Source organism: Antennarius striatus, chromosome 4 (assembly GCF_040054535.1).
Source record: "Antennarius striatus isolate MH-2024 chromosome 4, ASM4005453v1, whole genome shotgun sequence".
NCBI classification, from domain to species: domain Eukaryota; kingdom Metazoa; phylum Chordata; class Actinopteri; order Lophiiformes; family Antennariidae; genus Antennarius; species Antennarius striatus.
Genome location: NC_090779.1, coordinates 16,987,424 through 17,002,183, shown reverse-complemented (window position 1 = coordinate 17,002,183; position 14,760 = coordinate 16,987,424). Strand labels below are relative to the sequence as shown.

At 38.1% G+C, this 14,760-nt stretch overlaps 1 protein-coding gene across 2 annotated transcripts in view; it reads right to left on the bottom strand.

The window, feature by feature from the left end:
- The window catches only part of furinb (furin (paired basic amino acid cleaving enzyme) b), a 91,357-nt gene that overhangs the window by 17,177 nt on the left and 59,420 nt on the right, over nucleotides 1-14,760 (bottom strand). For both annotated transcript variants that reach the window (XM_068312886.1, XM_068312887.1), the window contains exons 5-6: nucleotides 12,599-12,727; nucleotides 12,407-12,483 (exon numbers count right to left, since the gene is read on the bottom strand). In XM_068312886.1, the coding sequence (XP_068168987.1) occupies nucleotides 12,407-12,483; nucleotides 12,599-12,727 (206 nt within the window). The remainder of the gene's footprint in view (nucleotides 1-12,406; nucleotides 12,484-12,598; nucleotides 12,728-14,760) is intronic.

Here is a 14,760-nt window from a genome sequence, read left to right as displayed (position 1 = left end):
GACATGCAATTCATCCATCCATCCATCTTCAACTGCTTATCCGGAGCTGGGTCACAGAGGCAACAATCTCAGCAGGGATGCCCATACTTCCCTCTCTCCAGATACCTCATCTTGCTCTTCTGGGTTGGGGGGGTTGGGGTGGATTCCTAAATCAACCGAGAGACATAGTCCCTCCAGTGTGTCCTAGCTCTTCCCTGGGGCCTCCTCCCGGTAGAACATGCCCAGAACACCTCTCTAAGGAGGCGTCTGGAACAAAAGCCCGAGCCACCTCAGCTGACTCCACTCAATATGGGGGAGGAGAAGCGGCTCTGCTCTGAGTTTCTCCCTAGTGACTGAGATCCGTACCCTATCTGTAAGGGTGAGCACAGCCACTCTACGGAGGAAATGCATTTCAACCGCTTGTATGCCCGGATCTTGTTCTTTCGGTCATGACCCAAACCTCATGACCATAGACATGCTATACTCTTTGAATTTGAATGCACTGATCCCACAACAATGAAAATATATACCTACCTTTTCCTAGGCAGTACTACTGTTCACATGACGACACTCCTATAGATAATCTTTCTTGTATCAAGCTGAAATACTGTTCTTTCCTGTTTATGGCATTGTGCATCTACTGAGACATTTTTGATTCAGTTTTTCTGGATCTTCACTCTTGTCTTGGACAAACTAGTAGGACTTTAAAACAAGTATTAAATGATTATAAGGAGTCTTTTCAAAACACTTTGTTCCTTGGACAATTGGTTACATGCATTTTCATCAGTGATCATGTTGTCTACAATATTTCACAGCAAGTACATTGTTTGACTACTTAAGTACAACAGTAAATACAGTCCATAATGCCTTTACTTTACCTTTACTGTCACTGACCAACAAATGAGATAAGAGGTTATCCATGTACATTAATTATTTATCGAGTCTCATTAATATCTCTCAACTCATCGTTAGAGAGATAAGACAGGTTTCTCATAACATGGTGTCAAAACGTCAAACATGAATGCTTCACAGGGAAAAAAGTTCCACTGCAGATACCAAAACATGCTCTATCAACTTCGGGTCCAATCTTGCAAGAAACAAATAAACTGAAACCTCAACAGTTTTGCAACTCTTCAGGAAAAAAAAACAACCCCTAAAACAAAACAGTGTGTTCAGAATGTAAAGGATGGTGCAGCGCCTCAATGTGCTGAATGGAGATATCTGTTTCTGAACTCATTCACACAGATCTTATTGATTTAATTAACACCAGACTTCAGGTGACAGAGCAGTGAAGGCAACTGCCCCTCCCTACCAAAACACACTGAACTAACTCCTCTACATTCAAATCACTACTCAGAACTCACTTGATTCAGTATGCATTTAATCTTTAAGTGTTGTGCAATTTGTTATCTCTACATATGTATTAACTATTTCTATTTGTTTTTAATGGATGGCACTGTTTTCCCCTTTCAACATGCTGTTCTCGATTCATTTCCTTTGAGGTTTTTTAAGTATCATGGAAAGTGCTCTATGAATAAAATGGGCTAATCTGATTAGAATAATTTAACTACAGGTAGTCCTCAACATACCAACATTCGACTTACAAACATTCAGAGATACGAACAAACGAGTCTTGCCATATCTGACTATTGTACTGCAGTTCCCCTTTCTGCCACAACCCCTGCTGAGCAGCACCGACGCATTCGCGCAGCTCCAACACTTGTCTCCCCCTCTTGCTCTTATTTGTTTTTATCTCTGTGAGCAACTCAAAGCATCAGGCTTCATGCCTTGGATACTTTACTGTTTTTCATTGATGATAAAAACAAAGGCTGGTGAAGATAGTGGCAGATTTCTCTGATAACTCTGTCTCTCATCGACAATAATTCCCTCTCCTCCTCTTAATTTACTCTAAAGGTGCTACACGCTACAGTACAATGCAGTGGATCATCAACATCAACAGCTGCTGATGTTGTTGGATGCACTTAAAAAACAGGTCGAGAGTTCCTTGAAGTGTTTTACTCTTCCTCTCAAGGATTAAATTATAAGGAGCAAAAGCTTACCATGAACTGCTCTGTCACTTAAAGTCTGGTGTTAATTAATTAACAAGATCTGCATGAATGACCTCAGAAACAGAAAATATCCAATCAGTATATCAGCTCCACCACCCTTCATATTATGAACACTGTTTTGTTCTAGGGTTTTGTTTTTTTTTCTGAAGAGGTGCAAAGCTGTTGAGGTTTCAGAGTGGTTTATGACAATCACGTGAATCACGAGTGACCTTAACAGTACAAATAGGAAGTACACGTACATATTTTATTATTATTATGTTTTATTTTATTCCCATTTATTGTACAATGACATGACATTATGTGGTTTTAATGGTTTTCTCATGATTTTAAGAGTCCAATATTTGTGGCAGACAGACATTAAGTCGAATGAAATGATGTAAACTTGATTATTATTTTTCCGTGTATTTTTTTGAAAACGATGTATAATCGAGAATGACTTTACTTGAAACTATGTGTTGTTTTTGTGTCCTGTTATTGTTTTTGGTAAGTGTTAAGGCAGACTAGACTTTGAGTAGCTTTGTAATATATATATAAGCCAACTTCTAATTCTTAATCCAAAGCATTTTGCTGAGGATCACTGCTGTCTTCTGCATGTTTCATTTTTTCAAACAACCTCTGGGATTTAGCAAAATACATTGAAGAAAATTGAGGATGTGGAAAAAAAAAGCTACACATTCAATAATGACCTTACAAAACATGCAAGAAAGAGAGTGTTATTTAAACTTGAAGGACTGACTGGACTTATTTTTCACTGAAAGACATGCTGTTACACAAGTAACATTGCAAACCATAAGACAGGTTGGCAGTGTGCATGATAAACTAAAGCTTTAAACAACTTAATGACCTAATTAGCATTATAGATCATTCAAATTCACATACCCGAAGCAGCCAATTTATCTGACTATTCAGGGGATTTGTAGCATATAAAAAATTGAGACTTTCACTTTAGATTTCAGACACATTAACATATCAACACATGTCTGTCAGCATTTTAAGCAGCGAGCATATCTTTTGGTGAGTATCTAACATTTAATCACAGTACTAAATGTGTACGAACTTCATTCATTAGATAGATAGATATTTTATTAATCCCGGAGTAAATTGCACATTACATTTCAGCTCCACATTATACGACTAGCATATTTCCTTTTATGAGTAGCAGCATTCAAGACAGAACCAGCACAGTAACTAACATCATTTTTAGATTTTAATGCCACTGTTTAACATAACAAAACAAACATAATCGGAGACCTACAACACATATGCTTCCAATAATTTAATGGCGCAGAGGGTCACTCCTGCATACCAGTCTCTGTTTCAACAGTTTGAGAACAAGTGAATGAATTAGTTTCTTTGACCTTATCTTTTTTGTTTAATTTTCCAATTATGTAAATGTTAAATTAATTCACATTCGCATTTTCCTCTGCAGTGTAGTTTCTTTCCTTGTGGTGGAAAATGACAAATAAACACAGAGGAAGCCCTTATTACGGATGGAAAAATATTGTCTCACTTTCTTTAAATATCCAAGGCAGGAAGCCCCCAACCAACCAACCAACCAACCACTCTGGATTAATCACACAGTCAGCATTTGAGCTGCATATCTGTCAACTTCATCTGACGCTCACTTATGACACCTGACCTGAAAATCCTCAAGATTCCCAGAAAATCTATGAAGAAAAAAATAACACATACCAAAAAGTTAGAAATAAATCCTAAAACTAGCAAAATAGACATCACCTATGGGACACAAACACAGATGCAGCTGCCTCTGCATTTTCCCCTGAGAAATGTAATGAATTTTCCAGAGCGACTTGGAAATACAAAACAATCTATAAGACTTATGAGTATTCTGTAAGACTTAATGTCTGTGGGGCTGACTGTATGGTGTGACCCAAATATTAGATAGTTCCATTTGTACATGAAAGCTTGGCCTTTTGAAACAAAGGTGCTGTGACTATGTGCACTGGAAATAATCTACAGACTATACCTTTGGCCTTTTCAAAAAGATCTGATTAACAGTGGTTTGATTCAATTAAATAACAGCTCCACTTTTGAAGTCCAAATGAAAGTCCATGATGGCTTGAAGTGATGTCTACACGCCTTTGCTGCAACTAAGGCACTGCAGGCTAAAAAATTCTTGTGTCCACAGCAATGCAAAATAGAAATGTGTGCTCCAGAAAATAGATTTCCTCAGACCAAGAAACTGTGACCATCCATGTGACGCCAGACAGGGCATTGAACCAAGACGAGCAGAAAAAACACAAAGCCAGAGGCCTATGAAGATGTTTGTAGCAAAGCCATTTGCACCAAGATGCAGTTTATAAGACAATCTGCATGCGATCTGTGGCTACGTGTGCAAAAAAAATGAGCAGCCTTGTTTGAATTCAATCAAATCAGCCAGACAGTTTAATTTATCTAGGTTGAAATACGACACAGCAGAAATTGTTTTTTTGAGACTTAAGCACAAAAATCCTTGATGTTAAATTATTTTGGAGACATTTCCAGTCACTGAATAAATCCTTCCAACATCCATTTAAAATAGATTGGAAGAGGTTTCCCATTCAATGACTCGTAGCGTTATATGGATCGTTGTGTTGAATAAACTCAACTGGAATTGTAGGAAAAGCTTGAAGGCATTTCGCCTCTCATCAAAGAGGCTTCTTCATGAACGGCCGGAGCGGAGTTCCAGATATCTAACTTTGACGACTCTTTCTAGGGAGTCATAAAAGTGGTTGAAACATGGTCATAGATTTCACCTACGGGTTGTAAGCTCCCAACCGCTTGAGGTTGGATTCACCTTACAGTCGTTCAGATGATGTTTGAGTCATTTGCTCCCAACAGTCATATAAATAGTATTTGAGTTTTCTGGACAGGACATTTAAAACTGTACTGCACATGAAGCACAGCTGATGTCAAAGGCTTCTGTTCTATTGCTTCTTTGACACCTCTCTTCCCACCAGCCATTCCAAACTGAAGAAATCTCTTTGATGAGACACAAAATATTTTCAAGCTTTTCCTGCAAATGCAGTTGAGATTATTCACAACCTAGATGGCTGAGAATCTTTATAGAAATGGAACTATGTTGTTTGAGCTGAGTATCTGCAACAGACATTTAAGCAAAATAACAGGCTATGAAAATAGTGCAGCCTTATATTACAGAAAGAAAACCAGAGTAAAAACATTATCATTATCTGAAGCAGGGGATGGCAAAACTAAAAACTTTATCCAAGAGCCAAAACTGAAGGGAAAGACCCAACAAAGCTTAAATACAACTTTGATAAGGCTGCTGAACTAGAGATACCCATTTCACACAGCCAGTGGAATCATTGTTATCTTATCAGCAGGAGCAAGAAAAAGCGAAAGAGGGAGGCACTGGTGTTATCTTTCCTGCTCCATTAAAGGAACCATACTCAGTCAAATTTTTGCCCTGTTTTTAAGGAAAGTGTTGATATGTCGCCCAACACATTCTCTGAAGGGAACACAAGGACAGAGAGGTTTATGCTACTATAACATTTGCTTATGTTGTTTGGTTATTTTGCTTAATGGGAATGGTTATTTGCTATTTTAGGACTAGCGGACACCATATAACTTAAGAGATAATTTAAGGGCAAAGTTTAAAATACTACACTTATATACAGGGCTAGCACTAGATTTAAAGTTGAATATATACTCAGTGTAGTATTATTGAAATGATTCCTGATGCAGATACACATAGTGTAGATTTAAGAGTAAGATTCCCCCTGTTGATTATCACAGTGGCAGCACACATGATGTGTGTGGTAACACATCATGATTTAATTACACTCCACCTTTATTTAATTTGCCCTGCATGAAACTATTTCTAAGCAGTCAAAGTGTTTACATCCATTGATTTACTGTCACAGCGAGTTGGGTTTCCGAAAAAGTAGCCCGTAACCTTCTGTGTATTTTGTCTCTACTTTCACCATCTACAAACACGGTCAAAGTCAATCCATGTTGACCAGTTATAGTTCTTGTCTCCATGACTGGATTTCTCTAAAAGAGTCATGAAGAAGCTGTACTACAAAATGAAAAACCCCTTTATACATCAAATGGTAAGGCATTCCACAGTGATTTAGTATGGTTCACCCGTAAACTTGAGGAATTCACAAGCAACAGTAAAAAAGAAGTAAAATTAAACTTCAGGGGTCAAAGTATGTTGAATTATAAGCATCATATATGTCAAACTGCAAAACGCTGAATATCACTTTCCCATTTTATGATGGGCCTCTTTCATTAGACTTTTCTGTCAAATAAGAAGAGTTATCTGAAGATGACATATTGTCCTCATCCTTAAAATATTGTGTACAACTAATGCATCAGCAGATGACATGCCATCCATTTCTTTGGTGAGCTGTGAGTCGTACATATATTATGTTGTCGGGAAGAAGATAACCAACCTTCCAAATCTTGAAGCATTAACTTCAAACCACATCATCCGAGTTTCTTTTAAGATTCTCTATATAGTAGATGTACAGATATTCCTTTCTTTAACAGCTGACGAGACAATCACAAGAGGTAGGTGAGAGGTGTGTGTCACGCAGAAGACTCATGGCAATTCAATGTGTCATCCACCTACCCTATAACGGAAAATGAACCACAGAAAAGTAAAGGATACAAAGCCGAGTCGAGTAGAGCAGAGCCGTTACAGCAAAGAGGAAATATGGCATAAAACTCAGTCCAGCAACCCTACAAAGGAAGCTCCTTTGGATCCATCATTTCATTCTTTTGGTCACCCACCATGACCATAGATGAGAGCTAGAATGATCAACTGCTAAAGACGTTTTATGGCTCAGCTCTCTTAACCACAATAAAACCATTAGTTCATCTCCTGCACCACATCCACATTTCTCATGAGCGATATACCAAGATATTTAATTTCACTCCCTTGTGGCAGTAACTTATCCAGAACCCAGAGAAGGCAGGCCACAAATTTCCAGCAGAAAACCATGGCCTCAGATGTAGAGGGGTTGCGTGTCAAAGCCCGCCTTTCCAGATTTGACTGTAGACTGCTTCAGTGAATGCTGAAGATTGCAAACTGACAAAGTCAATAGAAGCATGTCATCAGAAAACAGCAGAGACATAATTTAAAAGTCATGATGGGTGAAAGTAACTTAACATGTACAGTATGTTTGCATACATTGCCAAGCACAGTGTACAGTGATCCCTCGTTTCTCGCGGTTCCAGGACCGCCCGCAAAAAACAAAAATCCGCGACATTGCAACAAAATATTTGTTTTATTATTTAAGACAATTTAAACGTTTATGAACCCTCCCATACTGATATTAAACTACCTTATATCTGTATTACTTTTCCCCACACTGTTTAAAGTGCTTTTAAGTGTTTCTTTAATACACGGAAGTGCGCTGTGGTCCATTAGTCTCGGAACGCAGCGCACCTCCGGATGCTGTCAGCCAATAGAATGCACGTATGGTATCACATGACTACCTGCTAAAAATCAGTGATGAGGTGAAGCCGGGAATTTTGAGGTTGGAATATGCGAAGGATTACTGTACAGTGTGCCCTCGTGCATTTCAACGCTCACAACTTCACCTCATCGTGGATTTTTGGTAGGCAGTCACGTGATACCTTAGGCGCATTCTATTGGCTGACAGCATCCGGAGGTGCGCTACGTTCTGTGAGTCTCGGACTTCCATGAGACACAAAAGTGCTTTAAACAGTCGATAAGATTGTGGGAAAAGGTAATACAGACATAAGGCGGTTTAATGTCAGTATGGGGAGGGTTCATAAACGTTTAAAGTACCGTAAATAATAAGATAAATAGATTGTCGCCATATCGCGCAATTTGTTATTCATTTTATTTGTTATTGTTTGGTTCATGGAACGCATTAACCACGAGTAATGAGCGCACCGTATTTTGAAAAATGCCCCTATAGTACATATGCATGGGCACAGAAATGCACATCCCTGAATGCGACTGCCATCTGAGCGGTGCTCAGCTCGACTGTGGGATCATGGCACTGCTTTGTGGGATTGTATCTGCTTTTAGAAGGACTGAATAGGGTCTCTTCATTGGAAGTGCCAAAAGGATTAGGCTGTTTTCCATTCAGCACTGCACAACTAAGCCCTGGCCTCAGGCAGGTTTGTTCAAATGGTTTTATTGGAATGTGAAGTGGAGATCTCATTGTGTGGTCGAATATAGAAGGGCTATCTCCTGCCTTGCGAAGATGATAAGATGTTTATTTTAAATTCCAGATTTGAAGGTCATGGGTTTGAAAAAAGAAAGGAAACCAAACACATTCATTAGATAATTTCAGTGAACTCACAGTAGAATGTATAGAGGGCAGAGCTCACAAGTTCATCAGAAACCCAAAGTCCTTCATCTGTCAATAACCACTTGTACCTCTAGGCAGTTAACCGTCTTCTTTATATCTGAATTACAACCTCAAATAAGAGAAAAGGAACAGACATCTGAATGTTTCACATGTTATTCCATGAAAAAGTATTGTTCTGCTTTATGTAGCATCATGGTAAACTATTTTAATAGCACTAATATAGTTGAATTGATTATTAACAAATAATAAAGTACATGAAAATGACATTTAAATAAAAAAACAATAAGATGAACTGTGGAATGTTCACTTTTTTCTTCTTTTGGAAATTGGGTTGCAACATAAAAGTATTGAAATTTAATTGAATAGGATTTTTTTTTCCTCAGCACTCTTGAATGTTGTAAATGGAATATTTTAAATGTGCACGCACAAACTTTTGAATATAAAGATAAATACATCTGATACAGAGGTATCAAGTCACCATAAACTGGGTTGCTGGCTGGGATTTTCAAGGTTTTTTTTTCAAGCATTTTAAGAACAGTTGTTGTATTACACTACAAAAAAAAAGGAAAAAAAAAAGACAGACAGCTACATGAACCAAGTTTAAATATGAGGTTCAGGTTAACAACATTTCAGAAAAAATCCTGTTTGGCTGTCTGAAATATGAAGACATGGTGACCTGCAGAATAATAAAGACAAGAGAAGCAGTATTATAATAATTCATGTTACGGAAAGAGCGGCAGCTTCGTAAATTACAATGGATGCACTGTGCACAACTTATCTCAAGGCCCTTTCCAGGTAAAGCAGGTTTAGACCACTCTCTCAGTTCCACAGAGACTCTATGTTGAGTTTTATAAGATGTCATCACCTAGCTGACCACAGTGCAGTGTTAAACACTGGAACAGTAGTTTATGTGATGTGGGTCCTGCATCCCTCCTTTGAAGATTCAGACTTATTATCTTCCTTTGTATTAAGTGTACTTGCAGTAGATGTATAGAATTACATTTACTAATTCATACTTAAAGTAGGAATGCTCCACAAAGTCACATTGTAACATTTAAATTCTACACTCAGTGAACTGCAAAATAAAAACTATCACATTGATTCTGTAAGAGGTTCATAACGAATGATGGAATCTGCAGGAGATGGTGGAAGGAAACCAATACAGTAAATGTCTTTTAAAGAAAATTGTACAATATATATATATATATATACTGGCGGGAACCCATGGAAATTCAACGATAAAACAATAATATCAGACTTCATACCAAACATATGAAAAGAATAAATAGCTACCTTGTTCTATGGAGCTAACACTTTATCTGGGGAAGTTTCAAATTTCAGAAACTTCCTCAAGAAACATGAAAATTACCACCTTATTTATGCAGTACATTTATCTATGAACATATTTGCTATTGACTATTGATCAACGTTAACTTTTTAACTGCACAAAAATCTTTAAAAAAATTAATTTGATGAAAAGTTGCTCTACAAAAAATCATCAACTACTTTACCTCTTAACAGCGGCGAGGATTCCCTGACCATACGAATGCAGCAGTTCCCTATTCAGCCTTGACTAATACATGAAGAAATTAACACTACGAAGCAAATTAAAAAGATATGTCTACTGCAGTAAATGGTGCAAGTCCCTTTACCGCTTTTCCTATTGAATGCATTCTTGATGGAGAAGTATTTTTATGGTCAGAGAAACTAGTGGCCAAGTACCACCAAGGACGAAGTACTTCGGTAAAATAGCAGATGCATGCAAAACACTTCTTTAGTCTCTCATTGCCATCAGTCAGATCAGGGGACAACACCTATTCCTTTATCTTACAAGCCTTGAAAAGCTTAAGTATTCAATGCCATGGATTGGATTGAAGAATGTGCACAGCTGGCTAGCATGCCAGTACATTTCTAATGAATGCTGCCTTTACAAAATCTCACAGTGAAGGCATGTGTATATGGACTAATGGAAACCTGTGAAAAGTTCCTAACAGGAGAGTCTAGCTCTTTGCAAGGATGTAGGAGGAATGGACGCAGTATGAACGGTTGGTTGAACGCATTAGCAGGGTTTATTTATACAGACCATTTAGAAACAACCTGAATATGAGAAAGCAGTAACTAAATTAATGAGCACAGCTGGTTGTTTTGCTTGATTTTTTGACATATTCAGAGTATGGCATCATGCATTTATTCAGTTGCTAATACTATCCAAACTGTCATGATTCTTGTTTTTAGGAATATACATTTAGTTAAGTGCTCTGCTTTACTTATGGGCTGTGCAAGGGGAGGTGAAATCAATTCTGCGATAATATTTTCTTGCCCAAAACAAAAAATGGACAAATGGATGTAATGGAGGGAAAAGGATGAAAATAGACAAAAAAAAAAAAAAAAAAAACCCCAAACAAAAAAACAATATAGTTACACAAAGAAAAAAATGATTACCCTCCTGGCCAGGTTTCAACTAGCCTTCAACTTCTCCTACACATGTTTGAACAATATCTGCCAGATCTCCCACCTCAAACAGCAAATAGAATCTCTATGGAACAAATCCTGAGATAAGAATTTGAAACTCAGCCTGTGATCATTTCAAATGAACTGGGCTTCCAAGATATGGAAAATACACGCCTCCAACTCTCCTTTGCTTGTTGTTTCCCTATGAATATATTCATATAATCTCATTGTGAGGGGGTTGTGAATATTACTCACTGTCAGTCTGTGCTACTCAGTAGTGATTATACAACTCCCTGGATATAATTTGCCTACAGGTCACTCCAAAACACCACAGACACACCCCTGTCTTTCATTTCATGCCCATAAATTGATCAAATAGAGGCTAATTGCTTTAGCAATTCAACTCACATGGTAGAACAGTCTGCATTAAGTGTATTTATTTCATGTGTATGTATGAGTGTGGGTCTTTGAAGTAATGGCACGTAGCAAGTTAAATAAACCAGAGACATTGACTAATCTGGCCAGTGTTGCTTTGCTCTAACGGAAGGACAGAGTAGGATCTACTTTACACTGACATAAAGGGTTGGGGTCGCTCTGCATGGCTGCTCAAGCTGTCTGCAGGGACAGAAACACAGGCCCAGTTCAAAGAACCGCTGACGCTACTCCCTTTCAATTGAAGCACACGCTGAAGACAAATAGACAACATTGAAAGATGAGGATAGGAAAATAAATGCTACCTGTGAAATGGAGGCACTTTCAATGCATAAACAATGTGAACATGAAATCAGAACAACAACAAAGAAATGATTCCATTCTCACACAGTGTTTTTCACAAGCTCATGAAAACTTGTTAAGCTTATTTAGCATCTCCCTTTGACCAACTACAAGAGAATGATGCACTTTGAAACCGAGATTTAAAAAAAAACACAATAAAAAAATGCAAAAGAAAAAAAGACATTGTGGCAAGTGTCCTCGAAAAGAGACTCCTCAAGTGGGAGAATAAATTGGAAATGAGAAGGCAGAAGGTCTCAGCTTCTCCCTCCTTGGAGCTTTAGGTGTTGCATTATTAAATTGGTGTGAGCATGTTTAAATGTAATCACCAAAGAAGGGAAGTGAAGATGACGAATCACTGAGGGCAAGCCACCAACTAGACTGTATTAGCAACAAATAAGTGTAGGAGTGGGTGTGGGGCTTATGGGATGGGACTTGAATTGCAGCTAGAGCAGCTTGGTTATGTGCACTGAAGCAATGACAGAAAAAAGGGGATCGATCGTTGAAAAATAGTTGCACCGGTGCATTCTTCATATAATTGGTTTCTAAATGCTTGGCAAACAGCCACATAGACTCAACGCCTTCTCAAAGTGTTGCTCTGTGTCAACTAAAATTTGTGTGAAGGTGGCAGAATCAAACGCTATAAGTTGTTCGGTGGAAAAGGAAGATGTTTAAAACATGCAGTGCATGAATGCATTTACTGTACCTACTTTTACAATCAAATTTATGCTGTCCACACTTCTTGCCAAATTCCATCAGGTTTGACACCTCATTTTTAAGCTGTTTATGCACACTGCCAGGTTGCTAGCTGTGTGACACTACCTGTTCTCATTTCGCTGAGTGTATCTCGGTTGGGGGTCAGGATCTCCATCATTAACATCGTAGCTGGCCTCAGGATCCTAAAAGAGACACAAAGAACATCAGCACATCGTGCCAAATTAATTAGCTCTTCAAATTCTTTAAATATCACAGGATTATTTTCTGCAACTGTCAAAAGTGTTCTTTGTAGCTTACATAGTTGCTGATGAGGTCTGGATGATCTTTCTCAATGCCGTCATCTAGGATTGTCACCACAACACCTCTTCCTGTGTAGCCTTCAGCCCAGGCCACTTTGGTATTCAGGTCTTGATGTGTTGGCATGGACTGAAAGATGTACAAGACCTTTGTTTGTCAGTCAATCTGATGCGAATGAAGCCTCCCAGACAAACCATGGCAAAGGGTTTACCAGTCTGAAAACAACTCAAATCCCTCACAAAGACTTTTTATGACAATAAAATTAAAAAAAAAAAAAATCACATTTCAAATTTCATTGCCCTGCCACATTTCAACCCTGTCCACGCATCCCAGGGAGTTCCACAGTCAAAAAAAGACAACATTTTGCAGGTCAGAAATCTGGATGCATCTGCCTCCCAGTAGAAATATCTGTGTCCAGATTTCAATAAGAGAGGCAACAGACAAGTTTAAAATATAGAATTGAAAAGAGTGATTGGGGTGAAAAAGAAATTTGCAATGTGAGCAGTATGAAGAGAAGTGTGTGCTTAAGGTAAATAACATGGCTCCAGATATATACGGCAGACGGAGGAAAGGAATACATCACAAACAATAATTCCTGTCCCTTCTTCTATTTGCTGCCAATTCTCCAATTTCATGACAATTTTCTCCACAGTGCATGTGCACCTCCTCAGCCGCAAAGCCCAGACACTCTAATCTGAAATTGCCTTTGAACAGGCACAGACGGCGTAGTAAACATCAAGAAGTCAATGTTTGCTCCAGCTGATGTTCCCAAATAAACTGATATAAAATGCCTTTCTCTATATATAATAAAATGGCTGTACTATCGACAACTCTGGTGGCAAACACCTAGAGCTTAACCATCCTTGCTTGGTTTTAAAGTAAGAGTTGTACAGAATGGAAAAAAAAAAGGTGTTAAACCTCAGCTGATCAAATGTCCAATGCTGAATGGCGGAGGTGGTTTCAGTTCTTTTCAGTGGTGATAAACATCTGAGATACCCAATGCTGTCACTAATCCATTGCACTGACACGGCCTTTGTGAATATGAAAAAGTAAAAAAGGAGGTCAGAGTAAATTGAAGCACCTCTGAGAAAAGCTACTAATAATGAAACAGACATAGACTTGTTTCTACCAATGTTTCAAGGTGATGCAGCTTAGCAGTCCATCTGTCCTGACAGTTCATTTTACATTCAACTCGGTGTCCTTGGATACATCACATTAAGCTCTTTGCAAAACAATCTTTGGTGAAACTAATGTAACCAAGTTCTATAACATATTTTTTAATTTTTTTTTAATTTTAATTTTATATACTGGTTTGATCCCCGAAGGGAAATTAAGAACGCACACTCTAGCTACTGATTGCAAACGCATGCATACATATATATTTGTGAGTACAGGCCCCTGTAACGTCCCCCGACTGGATTGGTGGACGTTTGAATGACTCATTCTCTTTAGGTGTATGTGATCCAGACTAATTCTAGGACAACTAACAAGAAAGGGCAGAAAGCTTGGCTCTCTCTGTCTTCCTGGGGGTTTGATGCAGAATTTGTTTTGAGGAGTGATAGTGATGTTCCACTCATTGTTGTTTCTTCTGTTTGTCTGTCTGTCTGATGGGGTTTGTAGTCAACATCTGAGGCTTTATTATAGAATGGTTCAAGTAACTAAGTGGACAGTTTATTATTCTTTAATCAGCCAAAATTTGTTTTGATGTCTGGTTGGATTAGTTATTTTAATATTACTTATTCGATCAATGTAGAAAATAATTCTGTGATGCAAGTTCACTTGTGTATTATGTTGGTCCCCTTTCTGCTTATAACAGACTGTACTAAGGACAGTCCAAGACAGTACAATCCTACTTTCAGTCAATACAATGATAAATACACGTTTGAATAAGAGAACCTTCCTCAGAAGTGAATATACTGTGTGCTGCGATTCTTAGACGAGGACTGAGCATCACAGGGCTGAATGAGAACTCTTTCACTTTTTAATAAGAAGTAATGGCACAACATTAACTGAACAGCATCCAGAAGAACACTCCTTTTCATAAACTTGAATTCTTTAGTTCCTAGAAATTCAAAGTGTGGAACACAGATGAATAAAACATGTTGAAATACTGACAGCATCCGTTTGGACTTCTCATAGTTTTTGTATATTACCATGCAACA